Raw genomic sequence first — 22,963 nt, 5'->3', positions numbered from 1 at the left:
CCCGAGATCTCTGCGCTCCTCACCTTCTGCCCTCTTGAACATCCCTGATTATAATCGCTCAACCATCGGTGGCCGTGCCTTCAACTGCCTGGGCCCCAAGCTCTGGAACTCCCTCCCTAAACCTCCCCACCTCTCTTTCCTCCTTAAAGACGCTCCTTAAAACCTACCTCTTTGACTATCTGCCATATAAATTCTTCCTGTATGGCTCGGTGTCAAATTTATCTGCTTTGTTTTATAACACTGCTGTGATGCGCCTTGGGACGTTTTACTACATAAAAGGCGCCATATAAATAAAAGTTGTTGTTGTTGTTAGGGAAGGAAATCTGCCGTCTTTACCCGGTCCGGCCTACATGTGGCTCCAGACCCACAGCAATGTGGGCAACTCTGAACTGCCCCTCTGAAATGGCCCAGCGAGACGCTCAGTTGCATCAAAAACCGCATCATGTGAAATAAAGTGGATGGAACACGCGGCATCGACCTTGGCATTGGATGCGGCCCTACCCAACGGCACTGTGGGAGCACCTTCACCACCCGGGACTGCAGCGGTTCAAGAAGGCGGCTCACCACCACCTTCTCAAGGGGCAACTGGGGACGGGCGATAAATGCCGGCCTTGCCAGCGACGCCCGCATGAATGGATAATTTAAAAAAGTAATTAACAATTTTTTTTAGTGGAAAATAGGTGACTTTAAACGCTACAGCCTATGAATGATTCCGAGAAAACGGAGGGCACAAAGGTTTATAATCAGAATCAGAAAAACGCAAACAAAATGTGAAACTTGAAATAAGAATATTGTTAATTGAAAAAAAATTACATTTAGATTTTTAAATTCTCAAACACTTTTCTTTACACCGTAGGTTCTATTTCTGTCCATCGGTTATCATTTTACACATTTGTTGAGCGATTAATGCTATTTTTGTCGCTATGTTTTTTGCAATGGTAGCTCTGCTTGTCTATAAGCACTTGTCTTTAGTAAGTTAGGATGGAGGTGAGGGGGGAGTCCCTGGGAGGCTATCCCCTTGTACACAGCCCGGCTCTGCTGGAGTAATTAAAAAAAATATGTGTGTGTGTGTGTACCTGAAAATAAATGCCTTGCTGCCTTTTAACCCAGTTTTAAACGCGAGGTTTCAGTGTTTGGATTTCCGTGTGGTACAAACCACTTCACATCACCGACAATCGGCAGTTAGTGACGTCCCAAAGTAGGCATGCTCAAGGTCCCCAGTTTTTATTTTTACCCGATATTTTAACCCCGTCCAGAAGTGGAGAATCACTTCGGCAGGGGCCCTCCAGGGTAGCCGTTCTCCGCCAGTCTGCCGAGACACGGGAGTGTCGCAACAGGAGCCCCCCTCGCAGCCGAACCCACCTGCGATCTCGCCCCAAAAGCCCACAACACGCACAATCCCAGCAAGGGCAGCGGCCAGGAGCGGCTCCCTCCCTGATCGATTATTCCGCTCGCTAACCCAAGGGAGCCCGTTTGTGGAGCGCCCCCCCGCCCAGCCCAGCGGCGAGGTTGGCTAACTCAGTACAGACCCACGGTCCAATCCTGAGCCTCCCTAGTCTGCACTGGAGCAAAGGGCGCACCCCCCCCCCCTCGAGGTCATGGGGAGAGCCCCTGACACACATTTCTTCTCGGTTGTCCCCGGAAGCAGGCAAGTGGGGTAAAGGAAATTTCCTCAACACTGCTCTGAGTAAAAATAAAACAATGGGGAGTGGGACTAATTGGATATCTCTCTCGGAGAGGCAAAGCAGGCACCATGGGCCAAATGGCCTTCTTCAGCACTGTAAGATTCTACGGTAAAGGGTGAGGGCGGGGTGGGAGATTGCTAATCTGGGTCCAAAATTCAGACATGTTTGAGCTCGGCCAGCTCGGTAGCAGGGTGCCTTGCCAGTGTCGGGCCGGTTGATGACAAACTTGGGGACAGAGCCAAGGTTTCACTGGGATCAAGCCCCAACGTAACTGTTTCATCTCGCCGGAGGGTCCAGCTGGGTGGGGTGGTAGGGGGGGGGGGGCGATAGGACTTACATTCAACTCACCCCCCTCCCCAGTCGTCCCGCCAAAAACGACAGCCAGTGCACCCCCCTCCCCCACCGACGTCACCGAATCCACCGACAGACTGAACCGAGGTGCCAGATTACCGGGTCGAAGTCACGCGCCCCCCCCCCCCCCCCTCCCCACCGGCCCTCTTCTCAGGGTTCCGTGGCGCTGTCGCTCCCGTGGGACATTTGATAGAGACCGATCGCCGAAGAGAGCGTCCCCATCAGTCCGACCAGCCACTCGGGGAACTTCCCCGCCCACAAGAAGCCGGGCGGCATCCAGTGCACGGCGTTTGCCAGGTCAGCCAGGCTGCTGATGATGTGGAGGATCTCCGCCCGCAGCCGCATTCGGTACGCCCGTCTGCTCGGTTCTCTGCGGAGGGGGGGGGGGGGAGGGGGTGACATTTATTGTTAAAATAGCATTACTAGGACAGTGCCTGCTGATATCTGTAAACACGTAGAAATTACAGCACGTAAAAACTCGAGGGCAGATTGGAGACGCTGGGTCTGTTTTCTTTGGAACAGAGGGGGCTGAGGGGAGACCTGATTGAGGTGTATAGAATTGCGAGGGGCCTGGATAGAGTGGATAGGAAGGACCCGTTTCCCTTGGCAGAGGGGTCAACAACCAGAGGGCATAGATTTAACGTAATTGGGGGGAGGTTTCGAGGGGGTTTGAGAGGAAATTTCTTCACCCAGAGGGTGGTGTGGGGGTCTGGAACTCACTGCCTGAAAGGGTGGTAGAGGCAGAAACCCTCACCACATTTAACCAGTACTTGTATGTGCACCTGAAGTGCCGTAACCTGCAGGGCTACGGACCGAGAGCGGGAAAGTGGGATTAGGCTGGGTAGCTCTTTGTCGGCCGGCGCGGACACGATGGGCCGAAATGCTGTAAATTTCTACGATTCTATACAAACAGGCCGCTTGGCCCAACTGGTCTGTGTCGGTGATTGTGCTCCACACAAGCCCCCTCCCCCCCAACTCCGTCTCTTCACCCTTGCCTCAGCTCATCTGCTGCTGGAACCCTCATCCATGCCTTTGTTTCCTCTAGACTGGACTATTCCAGTGGTCTCTGGGACAGCCTCCCATCTTCCACCCTACATTAACTTGTGCTCGTCCAAAACCCTCACCAAGTCACGTTCACTCATCACTCCCCTGCGCTCGCTGACCTACACTGGCTCCCGGTCCAACAACAACTCGAGCTTAAAATCCTCATCCTTGTTTTCAAATCCCTCCATGGCCTCGTCAGCTCCCTATCTCTGTAATCTCCTCCAGCCCCACAAACCCCCTGGATCTCTGCGTCTCTTGCGCATCCTCAATTTTAATCGCTCCACCATCAGCGGCCGTGCTTTCAGCTGCCTGGGCCCCAAGCTCTGGAATGCCCTCCCTAAACTTCTCCTCGTCTCTCTCGCTCCTTTAAGACGCTCCTTAAAACCTACCTCTTTGACCAAGCTTTTGGCCACCTGTTGTAATGTCTCCTTATGTGGTCCTCGTTAAGTGACGTGGGACCTTTTGCTACATTGAATGCGCTCTATAAATCTCACCATCATAGGCGGTCCCTCGAAACGAGGATGACTTGCTTCTACGCCAAAAAAGGATGAGTTCACAGGTGTTCCAATGAAGGACCTAATATTCCAGATCCCGAACTACACGTTGAAGGGTGGAAGATGCCTGTGCCTGGATTTTTTTTTTTTACGTGGGGTGACCGTTGTACACCAGCCACCACACGGGCTTGACAGAGCTAGGTCTTGGTCCAGTGGCAAGGGTTGACCAAGACGACTGGAGACCAGCTCTGCTGCACGGACCCAGTGTGCACAAATATCGCCGTGTGGGCTGGTCTGTGCTGCCCCTGGGCCCTCGCCTCTTCTGGCCCCGAACTCACGCCTCACCTGGGCCCCGATCACGTCCCTCTACATTCTCTCGCCGCTCCTTCGCCCCGACCTCATCGCTCCTGCTGTACCTGCCCACGCTCCAATCACCGACCTGGACCTTGATGCAAATTGGTGTTGTAACCCTATCAGCATATCCCTCTATTCCTTTCTCCCTCATGTGTTTATCCAGCTCCCCCTTAAATACATCTGTGCTATTCGCCTCAACCACTCCCTGTGGTAGAGAGTTCCACATTCTCACCTCTCTCTGGGGTGAAGAAGTTTCTGATCAATCCTTTAATTGATTTATTAGCGACTAGCTTATATTTAGATCATGGCTGATCTGTACCTTAACTCCATCTCCCTGCCTTTGTTGCATGGCCTCAAACCAACAAATAATCTCAGCCTTGAAAGCTCCAATTGAACCCCCAGCAAAGTTCCCCGTAAGCTGCGCGGCTGCACTGCGTCCCAGGGACCCGCGCAGCCGGCTTGTGAATGCAGAAACCGTGCATGCATGGGATTTGGAATGGCCTGTGCAGCTCCTTAAAGCGGGCGGGTGACACCCAAATAAATTACAGGGAACGCTGAAAGAAAAAAAGACGTACATTTATATAGCGCCTTTCACAACCACCAGATATCTCAAAGCGGTTTACAGAGAATGAAGTACTTTTGGAGTGCAGTCACTGTTGTAATGTTGGAAACGCGGCAGCCAATTTGCGCACAGCAAGCTCCCACAAACAGCAATGTGATAACGACCGGATAATCTGTTTTTGTTATGTTGATTGAGGGATAAAAAATATTGGCCCCAGGACACCGGGGAGAATTCCCCCACTCTTCTTCTTCGCCACAGGATCTTTTCCATCCACCTGGGAGCGCAGACGGGGCCTCGGTTTAACGTCTCATCCGCAAGACGGCACCTCCGACAGTGCGGCGCTCCCTCAGCACTGCACTGGGAGTGTCAGCCTAGATTTATGTGCTCAAGTCTCTGGAGTGGGACTTAAACCCACAACCTTCTGACTCAGAGGCGAGGGGGCTACCCACTGAGCCATAGCCTTTGGGGTTCCACATCTCCACCCCGTGTAGAGAGGTGCCAAGATGCAAGAAAGGAGATAAACAAGTGTACATCCCCCAGGGAGCGTGGCACTAGGCTTCCACTTAGTGCCGATCCACAGAAGACTGATGCAATGTGTTTACACCCCTGCCAGTAAAGCTTTCACACACTGTCTCGTTCACATTGCCCCAGGGGCCTCAATAATTGGCTGGCATGCGCTGAAAGTGGCCACAAGCACTCAGACGACGAGGTAGCAGTTAGCGAGTTCTTTGTGGGGAGCTCAGAATGTCGGTTCATTGTTCCCAAGTTCCCAAACTGGACCCGCGGGGAACTGTTAATCAGACGTCAACAGGGGCAAAAATAATTGTGTGCAGGTTCTTGAAATGAGAATGACAATCATAAAAATCTCTTCAGATTATTAAACCACTCCTTTGCAATGTCTCGTCTTTTGGATGAGACGTTAAAAGCGAGGCCCCGTCTGCTCTCTCAAGTGGACGTGAAAGATCCCACGGCACTATTTCGAAGACGGTGTTCCAGGCAATATTTATCCCTCAATCAACATAACAAAAAAAATACAGATTATCTGGTCATCATCACATTGCTGTTTGTGGGAGCTTGCTGTGCGCAAATTGGCTGCCGGGTTTCCCACATTACAACGCTCCGAAAGTATTTCATTGGCTGTAAAGCGCTTTGGAACGTCCTGAGGTTGTGAAAGGCGGCAGAGAAATCCAAGTCTTTTTCTTTCAATTTTCCCCTCTCCGAATAAAATACCAATAATCTGGGAAGGCTGGCATCTCACCGCTCAGAGCCCCGCGATACCCGGGGGTCGAAAGTGCCCCTTTCTATAAGGCCCGTGGCCGCCTGCCAGCGTCAGCCACGGGGTCGGTGCGGACTGGCCGCTGATTCTCTGCGGAGGGGCCGCCATTTTACAAATTGTCCTTCCTCGGTTTTGGAGCGGTTTAGGGGACTGCTCCGCCCGTTTGCCCGCCGCGGCGTGCACGCACCGACCCCCTTACCGACTGGCGGTGGGTGGCCCCTTCCTGAAATTGCCCCGCGGGAAATTGCCCACCGGTCAGCGCCAGACAGCTTTTGCTGGTGTGGCCGCCCTTAAAGGGGAGGTGGCCGCCCTTAAAGGGGAGGTGGCGGCGACTCCCACGTTTTTGTTTCGTCGGCCGACTGCCAGATCGGGCCGGCAATGATCGGGTGCCAGGCCGCTGGCCCGGCCGAAACCCGCCCTGGTGGCCCAGTGTTTGCCACCAAAGTAGCTGCAGAGTCGGCAGCGGCCCTCCCCTTTAACTGAAGGGGAGGGGCGTTGTGACGCACCAGCGCGATGACGTGTAGCGTCAGCCACTCTGACCCTCCCCCCCACTAGTGACGACCACTCTGACCCTCCCCCCCCTAGTGACGACCACTCTGACCCTCCCCCCCCCTAGTGACGACCACTCTGACCCTCCCCCCACCTAGTGACGACCACTCTGACCCTCCCCCCCCCTAGTGACGACCACTCTGACCCTCCCCCCCGCTAGTGACGACCACTCTGACCCTCCCCCCCACTTCTGTCCCCGCTAGTGACGACCACTCTGACCCTCCCCCCCCCTAGTGACGACCACTCTGACCCTCCCCCCCCCTAGTGACGACCACTCTGACCCTTCCCCCCCCTAGTGACGACCACTCTGACTCTCCCCCCCCTAGTGACGGCTACTCCGCCCCGATGATGTGGCCACTTCTGCCCTGCTCCAAAAAAAAGCACCAAGTGCTGAATTTCTCTGGTTTGGCAACCCCCCCCCGCCCCGCCAGTCAAAGTTCCCTCCTTTAACCGTATGTCAGCTACGTTTCCTTGTTGCAGCACGTTGCAACACCCAACATAAATAACCAGGTTTTTCACCGTACTCTGCTCCGAGGTGACCTTTAGTCTGCTTTCCCTTCAGTTTCTTCATCAGCAGTTGAACAACTCTAAACGATCTGCCAACGTAAAGGAGAAGAGGGGAAAAAGCACATTATTTCAGCCGGTGCGTTAGCCGACTGTGTATTTACTAAATCCCAAAACAGAAAGATTTAAAAATAGAATCCATCCCCCGCACCCTCCCAAAAGGTGGCCCCTCGGCCCCTCACCGTTCGCCATTGAAACAGTAAGCAGTGACTGGCTATCCGACCGTGAGCAGCATCACAGCCAAACCCGACCCGGCAAGGCTCAATCGCTGGAGCCCTGGCCGCTCTCTGTCCCCTCACGGAGACACTGCCATTCTGCCGCGCTCGGTCACCTCAGCACCAACTGGGAACCAGACAGAGGGCTGCATTTCCGGCCTTCTGCCGCCCCCTGTTAGCGCCCTGGAAGGGCGACAATGGTGACGGCGAGCACTTGCGCCGAGCGGGCGGCCAACTGCCCCGCCGGGACATTCGGTGCCGGTGTCGACGGGGGAGGGGGGGCGCGGAGCTTAACCGCCCGGGAGAGGCGCGCCCGTGTGCAACGCCCCTGGGTTGTGACACCGGCTCGATTTTTGGCTGCTGCCCTGGTGGGAACGCCTGGGAGCGGCCGTAGCAAGGCAAGAAACGTCGACCTCAGGTAACTGTGATTGTTTCTTTCTGGCCGATTTATGTTGTGGTGCCGTGCGGTATTTATTGGGAATGTTTTTGGTGGTGTTTTTTTTTCAGGTCCGCCTCCTGCCCCAGGCCCCTCGCACAGCGCTCTGTGGCCCGCTGTTTAGCTCGGGATTTTCCCAAAGCACAGCCGGCCTAGCGCCCCGAGAGAGGTGTGGAACGCCCCCATTAGCGCTCCGCCCCACACTCAGGGCCCAGCCGATGAATGTTGCTGACTAAGGCGCAAGCTGTTTCCGGGCGCAAACTTTACCGTCCCGAAATGAGCGGAACCTAACATGCAGCCCCAGGTCTATATCGAAAATACAAAATATGTGCAGGAGTAGCCATTCGGCCCTTCGAGTCTACACCGCCATTCAATATGATCAAGGCTGATCCTCTATCTCAACACCATATTCTCGCTTTTCCCCCATACCCCTTGATGCCTTTTGTTTCTAGAAATCTATCTATCTCCCTCTTAAATATATTCAGTGACTTGGCCTCCACAGCCTTCTGTGGTAGAGAATTCCACAGGTTCACCACCCTCGGAGTGAAAACATTTCTCCTCATCTCAGTCCTAAATTTCCTACCCCGTATCCTGAGACTGTGACCCCTTGTTCTAGACTTCCCAGCCCCGGGGGAAACATCCTCCCCGCATCCAGTCTGTCCAGTATGGCTCAGTACAACAGCTGGCACAGGCTTTATCCACTAGCCCGGGAGTGTCCCAACCGTTTCAGCTTCTCGGAGTGCTGAGGTGCATGTCCTTGAGCCTCATGGTGGGGGGGGGGGGGGGGGGGGGGGAATCTGCCGTCTTTCAGATCAGACGTTACACCGAGGCCCCGTCTGCCCTCTCAGGTGGATGTGAAAGATCCCAATGGCCACTGTCTTGAAGAAGCGTTGAGGAGTTCTCCCCAGGCGTCCTGGCTCAATATTTACCCCTTGACCGACAACAGGTTATCCGGTCGTCACCACATTGCTGCTTGTGGGACCTTGTGTCGGGCATGCGAACAATGTTGGGCGGGCCACGCTGTCCGCATGCCCGACACAAGACTCCTAAAGCAAGCGCTCTACTCGGAACTCCTACACGGTAAGCGAGCCCCAGGTGGGCAGAGGAAACGTTTCAAGGACCACCCTCAAAGCCTCCCTGATAAAATGCAACATCCCCACCGGCACCTGGGAGTCCCTGGCCAAAGACCGCCCTAAGCGGAGGAAGAGCATCCGGGAGGGCGCTGAGCACCTTGAGTCTCGTTGCCGAGAGCATGCAGAAACCAAGCGCAGGCAGAAGGAGCGTGCGGCAAACTAGTCCCACCCTCCCTTACCCTCAACCACTGTCTGTCCCACCTGTGACAGAGACTGTAATTCCCCTATTGGACTGTTCAGTCACCTGAGAACTCACTTTTGGAGTGGAAGCAAGTCTTCCTCGATTCCGAGGGACTGCCTACGATGACGATGATGCTTGTGGGACCAGACTGGCTGCACCCCTCCCTCCCTCTCAGCGCCCAGGTAAGAATGGAGCCGCTCTCTCTATCGGCGACAGAAAAGGAGGAGGGAGACAAGTTTAAGCCGTCAGGGTCACTCACCGCAGAGCTCCCAGGGCCAGCGACAGACTCCACAGTGTGTTACTTAGCGTCCACCACTTGTCCGAGTTAATGCTGAGGATTTTGTAGTCCGCGGCCCAAGCCACGTGCTCACAAGGGTAATAGAGTTGATCCGCCAGGTTCCCAGTCACGGAGAGCAACCGCACAATAGCATCTTCCTCCTGTTGAGGATAAGAAGCAATCCTTACATCAACGCTAAACTTTTAATATTTATGCAATGTATTCCACCTCCTTAGGGCATCGCAACGCACTTCACAGCCAATAGGTTACTTCTGAAGTGCAATCACTGTTGCTGCACTGTCGGAGGGGCCGTCTTTCGGATGAGACGTTAAACCGAGGCCCCGTCTGCTCTCTCAGGTGGATGCAAAAGATCCCATGGCACTATTTCGAAGAAGAGCAGGGGAGTTATCCCCGGTGTCTATCTAAGTCAGCATGTTTCTATCCAAGTCACTGAATATATTTAAGAGGGAGATAGATAGATTTCTAGAAACAAAAGGCATCAAGGGGTATGGGGAAAAAGCGGGAATATGGCGTTGAGATAGAGGGTCAGCCATGATCATATTGAATGGCGGGGCAGACTCGAGGGGCCGAATGGCCTACTACTGCTATTTTCTATGTGTCCTGGAGCCAATTTTTATCCCACAATCAACATCACCAAAACATTGCTGTTTTGTGGGAGCTTGCTGAGCGCAACTGGCTGCTGCGTTTCCTGCAGGAATAAATATTATCAAGGACACCAGGGGAACTCCCCTGCTCTTCTTCAAAATAGTGCCGTGGGATCTTTTACGTCCACCTGAGAGAGCAGTCAGGAGTCAGACTCCTTCTCATTTCAAGCAGCTTCACCAAGACACTGCCTGAAACACTTAAGGGGAAGCTAGGTAAGTACATGAGGGGGAAAGGAGTAGAAGGACATGCTAATACAGTGAGAGGAAGTAGGGGCGGGAGGAGGCGCGTGTGGAGCATAAACACGGCATGGACCTGTTGGGTCGAATGGCCGGTTTCTGTGTAAGAGTCAGGGCTTTGGATTGGGGGGAAGTGGGCTCGGGTCCTCGGTACGCCCCAGCTCCACGTTAGGCTGTGGGTTTGCCAACTATCCGTGAACACCATTTTATTCTTCAGCACACCCCGTGACACACCTTGGGCTGTTTATATTCTGCCCCAGCCTGATCATCTCTGCATGGGATTCACCAGTGCCTGCAGGTCTCGCCATACTCACCACTCACCCACACTCACCCAACCCAGGGAACCCGCCCCCTGCCCCACAGGCCACACCCTGCCCCACAGGCACCACACCCTGCCCACAAGCCACACCCCTGCCCCACAGGCACCACACCCTGCCCACAAGCCACACCCCTGCCCCACAGGCACCACCCCCTGCCCCACAAGCCACACCCCCGCCCCAGAGCCCACGCCCCCTGCCCGCAGGCACCGCTCCTGCCCCACAGGCCCCGCCCCTGCACCACAGGCCACACCCCCTGCCCCACAAATCCCGCCTCTGCCCCACAGGCCACACCCCCCTGCCCACAGGCACCACCCCCTGCCCCACAGACCACACCCCCTGCCCGCAGGCACCGCTCCTGCCCCACAGACCCCGTTCCCTGCCCCACAGGCCACACCCCCTGCCCCACAGGCCCAGCCCCCTGCCTCACAGGCCCTGCCCCACAAATCCCGCCCCTGCCCCACAGGCACTGCCCCCTGCTCCGCAGGCCACACCCACTGCCCGCAGGCACCGCCCCTGCACCACAGGTCACATCCCTTGCCTCACAGGCCCTGCCCCACAAGCCACGCCCCCTGCCCCGCAGGCACCGCCCCCTGCTCCGCAGGCCACACCCCCTGCCTGTAGACACCGCCCCACAAATCCCACCCCTGCCCCTGCCCCACAAGCCACGCCCCCTGCACCAGGCCCCCGCCCCCTGCTCCGCAGGCACCGCCCCTGCCCCACAGACCCCGCCCCCTGCCCCGCAGGCCCCGCCCCGGGCTCACCGCCGCGCCCAGCCCGTACCGCCGCGAGTACAGGAACGCGGGCAGGTCATCGAAGAGCCGCAGCGCCGCCCGGCAGTTGCTGAGCTCCCGCGAGGCGAGCAGCATCCGGCGGCCTAGGCCCGGGTCCGGGTCCGGGCGGCTTCCCCTCGCCGCCAGTAGCAGCCCGCCCAGCAGCCGCGAGCTGTAGGCGGCGGCCCGCACCAGGCGGTCCCGGCCCCGGTGCGACTCGAGCGCGTCGGCCGCCGCCTCCATCCCCGAGCGGACTCCGTCGCCTGACTGACAGCGCCGCCCGCCAATCAGCGCTCTGACTGACAGCGCCGCCCGCCAATCAGCGCTCTGACTGACAGCGCCGCCCGCCAATCAGCGCTCTGACTGACAGCGCCGCCCGCCAATCAGCGCTCTGACTGACAGCGCCGCCCGCCAATCAGCGCTCTGACTGACAGCGCCGCCCGCCAATCAGCGCTCTGACTGACAGCGCCGCCCGCCAATCAGCGCTCTGACTGACAGCGCCGTCCGCCAATCAGCAGCCCGCTGCGCTCTGACTGACTCACATCTCCGCTCAGACAAGCCAATCGCAGGACAGACTCCTTTATGACGCAGCCGTCAATCAACCGAAAGGAGGGCGGGACATGCCGACAGACCCACGCATGCGCCAACGATCACCCGGTCCTGGTTGCCGAGCAACCGCAAAAACCCATTTAAAGGGACGGCCAAGACTTTTGTGTTGGCCACAATAAAATAACTACTCTTAAAGGGGAAGTATAGTCCAGGCAGATTCCTTTTTAATTCACAATAATTCTCCACATCGTTATATATAAAAAAAGCATTGACTTAAAAAAAAATCCTAATCAAGGATACAAACCAACATTACCCCCGAATGTTGGCGATCCGCGCGCCTCCAATTCCGGCCTCTTGAGCATTGCGATTGTAATCGCTCCGCCACCGGCGGCCCCGCCCTCAGCCGCCTGGGCCCCAAGCTCTGGAACTCCCTCCCTGAACCTCTCCGCCTCTCTCTCTCTCTCTCCTCCTCCTCCTTTAAGACGCTCCTTAAAAACCCGCCTCTTTTACCAAGCTTTTGGTCGCCTCTCACTACGTACACGGCCGGGCGCCAACCTTTTTTGTCCGATAATACTCCTGTCGGGTGCCTTGCGACGTTTCGCGACATTAAAGTTGGGGTTGATCTGCTGTGTACTTCCAGCATTTCACGTTATCTGCTCAGCTGTGGTTCAGTGGGCAGCAGCCGTGTCTCCGAGTCGGAAGGTTGCGGGCTCGAGACCCACTCCTGGGACTTGAGCACAAAAAAAAACCTAGACTGTCGCTGAGGGAGTGCTACGCTGTGGGAGTTGCCCGGGTTTTTGGATGAGGCATCAAACCGAGGCCCCAGCTGCCCGTTCGGGTGAATGTTAAAAAATAACGCAAGACTTTGAAGAACAGTGCTTTGGTCAACCCTCAACCAACTCCACCAAAAAAAAAAGAGATTATCTAGTCATTTATAGCTGCTGTTTGTGGGGTCTTGCGGTGTGAAAATTGGCTGCCATGTTAGCTGATGTAACAAGGGCGACTACTCTTCAAAAGTTGGTTGTGAGCTTTGGGATGTTGTGCAGGCATGAAAGGAAAGTTTGTAAATTGTCTTATGAATTTTTTTGCATTTCTTCACTCGGAGAGAGGTATCTAGAAAGGAAAACTGGCTATGCAAGCATAAATGTCTTGGTACATTGTCGGCAGCGTGGGCCATGTGGCTGTGATTTCCCAAGATATCGTCTCTGGCAGGCAAGGTTGCATATTCGGAAGAAAGGTCTTTAGTTCTTAATGAGTTGGCTTCAACTGCAAACAACCACCATCCCCCACAAATGCCCTCTTCCCACACAGCTCTGCTCAGTAAAGTCATTCAACTCACTCCCCTCATCGAGAACCCCGGCCTACTTAATTGCAGCAGTACATAGAAAAGCCAAGACTCATCAAATTTTAATAAAAATTCACTTTGCAAATGTTGCCTCAGCAAATGATAACACATGCAACATGGAACAATAATTTCATTGTTGACCAAAACACATGACTTACACCCATTACAGTGTGATCTCCTCCCTCTTTGTTCTTCTCACCGAAAGTTGAGTCGGCAGAGTGTTTCACAGCTAACAAACCAGTCTCACTCTCTGGACGTGTTTGAATACAATACAACAACTTGTATTTATATAGCACTTTTAATGTTGTGAAATGTCCCGAGGCGCTTCACAGGAGTATTTTCAGACAAACAAATTGACACTGAGCCACAGAAGGAGAAATGAGGGCAGGTGACCAAAAGCTTGGCCAAAGAGGTAGGTTTTAAGCAGCGCCCTGAAGGAGGAAAGAGAGGTGGAGAGGTCCAGGCAGGGAATTCCAGAGCTTGGAGCCCAGGCAACAGAAGGCACGGCCACCAATGGTGGAGCGATTATAATCAGGGATGCTCAAGATGGCAGAATTAGAGGAGCGCAGACATCTCGAGGGGGTTGTGGGGCTGGAGGAGATTACAGAGATAGGGAGGGGTGAGGCCATGGAGGGATTTGAAAACAAGGATGAGAATTTTGAAATCGAGGCGTTGCTTAACCGGGAGCCAGTGATAGGTGAGTGGGGCAACCGAGTTATGGTTGGCTGCTAGTTTACGTAGAGTAGAATGTGGGAGGCCAGCCAGGAGTGCGTTGGAATCGTCAAGTGTTTTTGGATGAGACAATATTGAGCCACACAGATTAGGATGTTGCCAGATTCAATACCTGGGCCATGCTGTGTTAACCCATCCAACGTTGGACAACAGCAAGGTGGCCAAGACAGCACTCCGTGCCCCTGAACTATTAAGTGGTTAAAAAAAATCAACGCTACTGGCTAACTACTTCTCATGGATAACCCAGAAATCCTGCTGGAACAGGCCTGTGTTGGTCACACAACTCGGAACTCCTACACGGCAAGCGAGCCCCAGGTGGAGGCAGAGGAAACGTTACAAGGACACCCTCAAAGCCTCCCTGATAAAGTGCAACATCCCCACTGACACCTGGGAGTCCCTGGCCAAAGACCAGTCCGCCCTAAGTGGAGGAAGTGCATCCGGGAGGGCGCTGAGCATCTCGAGTCTCGTCGCCGAGAGCATGCAGAAAGCAAGCGCAGGCAGCGGAAGGAGCGTGCGACAAACCAGACTCCCCACCCACCCTTTCCTTCAACCACTGTCTGTCCCACCTGTGACAGAGACTGTAATTCCTGTATTGGACTGTACAGCCACCTGAGAACTCACTTTTAGAGTGGAAGCAAGTCTTCCTCGATTCCGAGGGACTGCCTATGATGATGAGGAGGGTGTGTGGTCAGTGAATGAGGCTAGAAGGGAACGTGGTTGTGATTCTTTCTCCAGTTTTCAGAAGCCTGCACTTATGGTCCAGATTCACACATATGGAATGGTCTCATGTACAAGCTGGGGGTTATGTCTCTGTAAACCATGAGCCAGTGTCTTCAGAAGAGGGGAAAAAACTGGACAAAAAAAGGAGCTCCCTACCCCCCTCTCCTCCACCCACCTCGCTAAACCACAAGAATTAAGTTTCAACACAGAAAACAAACTCATACTTAGCATCTTTAGCAAAGAATTAATGATATAAAAATATCCTTCGGAATAACCAACCGAGCTCCTGTTCCCAATTGCCACTGCAACCTTTACTGAAAGGAAAAACTTGCATTTATATAGCGCCTTTCATGACCAACAGATGTCTCAAAGCGCTTTACAGCCAATGAAGTACTTTTGGAGTGTAGTCACTGTTGTAATGTGGGAAGCGCGGCAGCCAATTTGTGCACAGCAAGCTCCCACAAACAGCAATGTGATAATGACCTGATAATCTGTTTTCGTGATGTTGATTGAGGGATAAATATTGGCCCCAGGACACCGGGGATAACTCCCCTGCTCTTCTTTGAAATAGCGCCGTGGGATCTTTTACATCCAGCTGAGAGAGCAGACGGAGCCTCGGTTTAACTGCAGTGTCAGCTGAGATTTTTGTGCTCAAGAATCTGGAGTGGGACTTGATACCCACAACCTCCTGACTCAGAGGCGAGTGCACTAACCCCTGAGCCACAGCTGACTCTAGAGGCTTTTGTTGGCGTTGAGGGGACTTTGGAGGAACCAAATAATCAAGACTGTGCATTTATATAGCACCTGTCACGCCCTCAGGACATCCTAAAGTGCTTTAGAGCCAATTAAGCAGTATAGTCGCGGTTGTAATCGAGGAACTATGTACATTGTCTTCACTTTCTGGCTTGCAAGCCATTAATTGCTGTAGATAAACTGCAGCCAGCTAGTGAAACTGGTATTGTTTTGCGGTGATAAAAGAAGTTCTGCCCCGCTAGAGTCTCGAAGGCCATTGAGCCTGTTTTTACACCGCTGTACTGACATCAGTTAACATCTCACGGCCACGATTTGAAGAGAGCAGGGGAGTTCTCCCCAATGACCTGGCCAATATTTATACGTTTCACTGAGATGAAATAAAATACAGAGACATGGCGACATCTGCACCCTCCACCAGCATCACTAAAACAGATGATCTGGTCTTAATCACATGGCTGCTGCGTTTCCTACATTACAACAGTGACTACACGTCAAAAAGTACACGATTGGCTGTAAAGCGCTTTGGGACGTCTGGTGGTCGTGAAAGGCGCTATAGAAATGTAATCTCAGATAATCTTCCCGCGCCATCTTGGGGAGAAGGCACAGAGCGAAGGTGGGGAGGGGGAAATAGATTAGTAACCGTGCACAATATTTTAATAATGGCCCTCTGGCTGGCTATAGATAACTAATTTCTTGAAACAATTAAAGTGGAACTCTACATAAAAGTTACACATTTTAAGTTTTAATTCCAAAGCGAATACATGGTTTGAAGGATATATTTTTTTTTATGCCATAAATGAAACCAGCTCACAACATTGTCTCTTCCCTCCCTGCCCCAGCAGAGGGCTTCCCATTCCCTCTCTGCTTCGTGCAACGTATTCTGGGAAGGACAATATAATTGTCACCACTAAATAGTGTTCAAAGAGAAAAATAAACCCCTCAGTGTTTTGGCAAGGTAATGCAGACAGCGCGCCAACTGTGTGGCTGTGTGGAGCTGGGCCAGAGGGTGATTCAACATGGCCGGCCATGTCTGCTTTGGACAGGCTCACAGCAAGTACAAAAGCAAAATACTGCGCATGCTGGAATCTGGAATAACAACAGAAAATGCTGGAAATCTCAGCGGGTCAGGCAGCATCTGTGGCGAGAAAGCAGAGTTATCATCATAGGCAGTCCCTCGGAATCGAGGAAGACTTGCTTCCACTCTAAAAGTGAGTTCTCAGGTGACTGAACAGTCCAATACGGGAATTACAGTCTCTGTCGCAGGTGGGACAGACAGTGGTTGAGGGAAAGGGAGGGTGGGACTGGTTTGTCGCACGCTCCTTCCGCTGCCTGCGCTTGGTTTCTGCACGCTCTCGGCGATGAGACTCGAGGTGCTCAGCGCCCTCCCGGATGCACTTCCTCCACTTAGGGCGGACTGGTCTTGGGCCAGGGACTCCCAGGTGTCGGTGGGCTGTTGCATTTTTATCAGGGAGGCTTTGAGGGTGTCCTTGAAACGTTTCCTCTGCCCACCTGGGGCTCGCTTGCTGTGAAAGAGTTCAGAGTAGAGCGCTTGCTTTGGGAGTCTTGTGTCAGGCATGCGGACAATGTGACCCGTCCAGCGGAGCTGGTCGAGTGTGGTCAGAATTAACGGTTCGGGTCGACGACCCTTTGTCAGAACTGGAGTGTTCGGACAGGACAGATTCTTAACAAGCCCTGAAAGGGGGAGGGGAGGAAAGAACAAAAGGGAAGGTCTGTGATAGGTTGGAAGACAGGAGAGATTAGAGAGACAAAAGGGATGATGGGCCAAATTCAAATGCTAATGCCAGGAGTTAGAAAAACATGAGTCGAGATAGGGTGTGAATGGTGGGACAATGAATAATGATCAGCTGCCATTAGAGACAAGGAGAAAAAAAAGAGACAAGCTCTGGGGCGGGGGGGGGGGGGGGGGGGGGGCGAAGGGAGCCAAAGATGGCCAGCGGTTACTCTGAAACTGTTGAACTCGATGTTGAGTCCAGAAGGCCGTAAAGTGCCTAAAGATGAGGTGCTGTTTCTCGAGCTTGCGTTGAGCTTCATTGGAACAGTGTCGGAGGCCGAGGACAGAGAGGTCAGAGTGGGAGTGGAGTGGAGAATTAAAGTGACAGGCAACCGGAAGCTCAGGGTCACACTTGCGGACTGAACGGCAAGGCGTCTGTAGGACCTCAGACTGATAAGATGGAAGTCTCCCGTGTCTGTTGGAAGGCCCCCACCTCCCCGGTTAAATCTGTTTGGACGCACCCAATCCAATTCCAACAAAAATACCCCTTTATTTGGGATTACATCGCCAATCCTGCTCGAGAGGACACAGGGTGGTATGGGTCACAGGTCACACTGGTACAGGAGGGTGTGCACTTCGGAGGTTGGACTGGAGCAGGTTAATGGAAGGTTTACTCTGCGCGTCTAACTACTCGACAGGAACCGATTATTTCATTCTCACGCCAGATAATGGAAGTGGCCAGTGTTACACTTGCCAGCACTGACATTCTGAACCTTGAGGTGAACAAAACTTAGATTCAAGGAAAGTGTGTCCAATTTCTTCTCCTCTCTCTGGCTGAAGGTGGAGATTCTTGCGAGGGTCCAGATCATGCTCACCCAAAGTCTGACCAAACACATAGGATCCAGACCCTGCTCTCTCCCAATGTCCACACACCGGATCTAGATCAGTGTCTCACCATAAGAATTAGGAGTCGGCCATTCGGCCCCTCGAGTCTACTCTGCCATTCAATAAGATCATGGCTGATCTACCTCAACTCCATGTTCCTGCACTGTCTCCATATTCCTTGATTCCCTTAATATCCAAAAATCTATCGATCTGTCTTGAATATACTCAGAGACTGAGCCTCCACAGTTCTCTGGGTTGGAGAATTCCAAAGATTCACCACCCTCTGAGTGAAGAGGTTTTTCCTCATCTCAGTCCTAAATGGCCGACCCCTTATTCTGAGACTGTGACCCCTGGTTCGAGACTCCCCAGCCCGGGGGAAACATCCTCCCTGCATCTACCCTGTCAAGCCCTGTAAGAATGTTGTATGTTTCAATGAGATCACCTCTCATTCTTCTAAACTCCAGAGAATATAGACCTCATAGGACAATCCCCCCCACCCCCCATCCCAGGAATCAGTCTGGTTGTACACACACACAATCAGTCTGGTTGTACCATTGTACACACACACACACACACACACACAATCAGTCTGGTTGTACCATTATACACACACACACACACAATCAGTCTGGTTGTACCATTGTACACACACACACACACAATCAGTCTGGTTGTACCATTGTACACACACACACACACACACATCAGTCTGGTTGTACCATTGTACAAACACACACATCAGTCTGGTTGTACCATTGTACACACACACACAATCAGTCTGGTTGTACCATTGTACACACACACACACATCAGTCTGGTTGTACCATTGTACACACACACACATGGTCTCGATCCTGATCTCTCCCAATGTCCCCACACACACATCCCACAGGATCGCTGCACAGTGACTAGGAGCAGGAACCCTGGATGAGCATTCCCTTCCCTAGCCCAGAGTGGCTCAGTTACTGCTTGCTTCAGCCAGTCGAGCCAGGGTCGGTGAAATGGAGCCGAGAGAAATAAGAAACAAACAGACGATACTTCAGGAGCGCACGAACGAGTGCTGGAGCAGGGCGATGGCTGAGCCTTGCTGGAGCAGAAACGAAGTGTTCCTGTCCCAAGGAGGCAGACATCCATCAGATACCGGGGCCCAACACATTTACACAGAATGAATCCAATAACAAGGCCGTTAAAAAGGGATCAACATTTTACATCCACCACATCCTTCATTCTATGATCAACTTAAAACCCACAAGAGTTTCACCTCCAATACTGTGGGGCACATAATTCAATAAATATCATTCCATTTGACAAATAATTTTAATTTAAACATTTTTGCACAGAGATCTTTGGTTCATTTACAATTAACATTTTTTCTTTTTTAAAAAAAGGTTACAAATTGAGCTTTACGATCGCAAAGTAACGCTTCTTCCAAGGCATGTCCCTTGCACTGCACACAGGAGAGGAATTTTCCTCTTGGTAGTGGAGACGGAAATATGAACGGCATTGCTCCCGGCAGATGGGCCGGGGGTGGGGGGGGGAGCTGGACAGTTGTATTGGAAGATTAAAAAAATGCTTGGACATGTGTTGGCCCCACCCTGTCCCGATTAAAGTGGTGCCATCGTGCATGACAAACCTTTGTGAATAAAATGTTGGGGTGAGGGAGGGGGAATATGGAAAAGGTTGGATCAAGAACGATTCTATTGGTCAGAAGTCACATGATTGTACGCATGATGTCATTTACAGAACGTGTTGGAAACAAATGGAATACAAAGTCAGGCAACACATTTTTATTTAAAAAAAATAAATAAACCGTACTCGGTTCAAAAGGGTGCCCCAACTCACCTTTTACAGCACTGCTCGGTTGTGGGTCCCGAGCCCAAAAAGTAAGTAATGTTGAAGTTTCAATCCCTAGGGCGAGTTGCTTCATCCCCGGCCAGACCTGTGTTCCGGAGTGTGCTTACAACGGAGGAGAATCTAACCCAGGGTTTTCCCCGCGACCGATTGCACCGAATCAGTGATTCATTCTCCCTGTTGGGACACCCGTGTGTCTGGGGCTCGTGTGGGAGCAAGCGAGTGGGGACAAGATCAGGGTCGGGTCATAATCATCACAGGCAATCCCTCGAACGAGGGTGACTCGCTTCCACACGAGTTGGCAGCTGTTCCAATGAAGGACCCGATGTTCCATGTCCTGAACTCCAGTTGAGGGGGTGGAAGATGCCTGTGCGTGGATTTTTTTTAACGTGTGGTGGCCGTTGCACATCAGCCACCACACGGGGCTTGACAGAGCTTTATCCAGTGACAAGGGTTAACCAGGACGACTGGAGACCTGCTCTGCTGCACAGAATGGCTCGATAATTGAATGAGCGTTGTTCTGGGGCCGCAGGCGTCACGAGTGGGGCACTTGGGTGAAGTAGTGAAGGAATAAGCAGGTGCCTGTGGAACTGTACACTCCGGGGGGGTGGGGGGGCGAGCCAGCACCTTCCGCGAGATGGAGCCGACTCCCGGAGTGAGAGAGGCTGGGGTGCCAACGCAGTGGTGGCAACAGTCAAGGTCACCGTGGATAGCGTCGATGGGGAGTGTTTTTCACGCGAGACAATATCTGCTCCCCCCCCGCTATCTACAGCCAGCCAGCCAAAACATCGGGCTGCTCCCGCGTGCGGGGGGGGGGGCGGGGGGGGAAAGCTGGGATGAAGAAAATAAATGGTTGATTTACAAAATAAAACTTAAGCGGCGTACCTGAGAGATTATACGGATTGTGAATGGAGTGAGGAATTCACTTCCCTCCCTGGTAGTCTCGGTCCCCCTCCCCGATACAGAATGCAGTAAACTGCAAATGTGAGAGAGGGGGGCGGGGGGGTCTCCTGTCATAAGACATCTCCCACAAACAAACTCGCATTTCAGTCACATGGTTGATCCCCTCCCTTTACGTCCAAAGAGAGAGAGATTCAAAAGAGGTGCACAGGATCGATGCAAGATAACATTCGAATCGGAGGCTTGGTGCGAGCGACATATCGTTCCTTAGCACTCGGGCGTATTCATACTCTCACGAGTCTTCCCGTTGCCCAAGTAAGTGTTGGAATCCCTTTGCCTGTCCAGGGGAAGGTTGAAGCAAACCAGCTTCAGTGCCCCCCACCACACCCCTTCCCTCACATCTAAAAGGAGGAAGAGACAGAATCGAACACCATTGTCTTCAAAGTGAGGAGATTTCAGCCACAGAACTCCGTATTGTGTGTGTGTGTGTGTGTGTGTGTTTTTCTTTTTGTTCAAATGTGTGAGCAGTAGTCCCAAGCAGCAACCACACACATTTCTTTGGTTGATTCCACGCCAGATGGAGGTAGAAAAGGCACATTCCCGGTTCTTTACGACGGGGGTTTTCCGATATCAACCGTTATTTTGGTGTAAAGTTGTCTTTTTTCCAACTTGACCACTGAATATTTAAGAGATTTGTAGCCATCCTGGTGCCTCGTATATTTCATCCGATTATAAATGACGTAACTGGAGAAGAAAAAAAAAGGACTGGTTTTATGAGAATATTTTGCAATTATTTCAAAAACAACACGATGAATTTATATAGCGCCTTTAACGTAGTGAAACCTCCCAAGGCGCTTCACAGGAGTGCGGAGATACAAATTTGACACCGAGTAGAGATTAGCGCACGTGATCAAAGGCTTGGTCACAGAGGTAGGTTTTAAGGAGCGTCTTGAAGGAGGGGAGAGGGGTAGAGAGGCGGAGAGGTTTAGGGAGAGAGTTCCAGAGCTTGGGGGCCCGGGCAACAGAAGGCACGGCCACCAATGGTTGAACGATTATAATTAGGGATGCTGAAGAGCGCAGAATTAGAGGAGCGCAGATATCTCGGGGGGGGGGGGAGGGTTGGAGAAGATTACACAGATCGGGAGGGGCGAGGGCCATGGAGGGATTTGAAAATAAGGATGAGAATTTTTGAAATCGAGGCGTTGCTTAACCGGGAGCCAATGTAGGTCAGCGAGCACAGGGGATGATGGGTGAGCGGGACTTGGTGGGAGTTAGGACACGGGGCAGCCAAGTTTTGGATCACCTCTTGTTTACGTAGGGTAAAATGTGGGAGGCCGGCCAGGAGTTTGTTGGAATAGTCTTTTCAGGTGTTTTAATGTTCCACCCATTGACTGTAAATAGATGGTGAATCTAACTCAAGCATGTCCTGAACTTCAAGTTTTAAAGCACACTTTGTTTTTAACAGAATGTTTTTCTGCACCTGCCCCCAACCCTGACAACGTCCCATCAGCCCTCAATGCACTGAATTCAAAATTCATGACTTTGTTTCCTGATCCTTTTTTTTTAGTCTTGCTCCATCAAAGAGCAAGTTATTATTTAAATGGAGAAAGATTGCAAAGTGCTGCAATACAGCGGGACCTGGGGGTACTTGTGCATGAAACACAAAAGGATAGTATGCAGGTACAGCAAGTGATCAGGAAGGTCAATGGTATCTTGGCCTTTATTGCAAAGGGAATGGAGAATAAAAGCAGGGAAGTCTTGCTCCAGTTATACAGGGTATTGGTGAGGCCACACCTGGAAGACTGCGTGCAGTTTTGGTTTCCATATTTACGAAAGGATATATTTGCTGTGGAGGCAGTTCAGAGAAGGTTCACTCGGTTGATTCCGGGGATGAGGGGGGTTGACTTATGAGGAAAGGTTGAGTAGGTTGGGCCTCTACTCATTGGAATTCAGAAGAATGAGAGGTGATCTTATCGAAACGTATAAAATGATGAGAGGGCTTGACAAGGTGGATGCAGAGAGGATGTTTCCACTGATGGGGGAGACTAAAACTAGAGGGCATGATCTTAGAATAAGGGGCCGCCCATTTAAAACAGAGATGAGGAGAAATTTCTTCTCTCAGAGGGTTGTAAATCTGTGAAATTTGCTGCCTCAGAGAGCTGTGGAAGCCGGGACATTGAATAAATTTAAGACAGAAATAGACAGTTTCTTAAACATAAAGGGGTTATGGGGAGTGGACCTGAGCAAATGATCAGATCGGCCATGATTTTATTGAATGGCGGAGCAGGCTCGAGGGGCCGTATGACCGACTCCTGCTCCTATTTCTTATGTTCATCTTTCTTCAGCCTATGTCCCGGCGAATACGGTCCAACTCTTCTAGGCC

General features: G+C 52.4%; 2 protein-coding genes across 2 annotated transcripts in view; both read right to left on the bottom strand.

Moving 5' to 3' along the window:
- The window catches only part of LOC139252416 (ectoderm-neural cortex protein 1-like), a 53,741-nt gene extending 42,344 nt beyond the window's left edge, over nucleotides 1–11,397 (bottom strand). Inside the window, exons 1-3 of the mRNA XM_070873401.1 lie at nucleotides 11,105–11,397; nucleotides 9,104–9,282; nucleotides 6,840–6,911 (exon numbers count right to left, since the gene is read on the bottom strand). Coding sequence (XP_070729502.1) covers nucleotides 6,840–6,911; nucleotides 9,104–9,282; nucleotides 11,105–11,356 — 503 coding nt within the window. The 5' untranslated portion in view covers nucleotides 11,357–11,397. The remainder of the gene's footprint in view (nucleotides 1–6,839; nucleotides 6,912–9,103; nucleotides 9,283–11,104) is intronic.
- Nucleotides 11,398–19,132: 7,735 nt separating this feature from the next.
- The window catches only part of LOC139252419 (beta-1,4-galactosyltransferase 2-like), a 28,420-nt gene continuing 24,589 nt past the window's right edge, over nucleotides 19,133–22,963 (bottom strand). Inside the window, exon 6 of the mRNA XM_070873407.1 lies at nucleotides 19,133–21,324. Coding sequence (XP_070729508.1) covers nucleotides 21,189–21,324 — 136 coding nt within the window. The 3' untranslated portion in view covers nucleotides 19,133–21,188. The remainder of the gene's footprint in view (nucleotides 21,325–22,963) is intronic.

Source organism: Pristiophorus japonicus, unplaced genomic scaffold (assembly GCF_044704955.1).
Source record: "Pristiophorus japonicus isolate sPriJap1 unplaced genomic scaffold, sPriJap1.hap1 HAP1_SCAFFOLD_465, whole genome shotgun sequence".
NCBI classification, from domain to species: Eukaryota; Metazoa; Chordata; class Chondrichthyes; family Pristiophoridae; genus Pristiophorus; species Pristiophorus japonicus.
The sequence above is the reverse complement of the archived record's forward strand: the minus strand, read 5'-3'. Positions and strand labels throughout refer to the sequence as shown.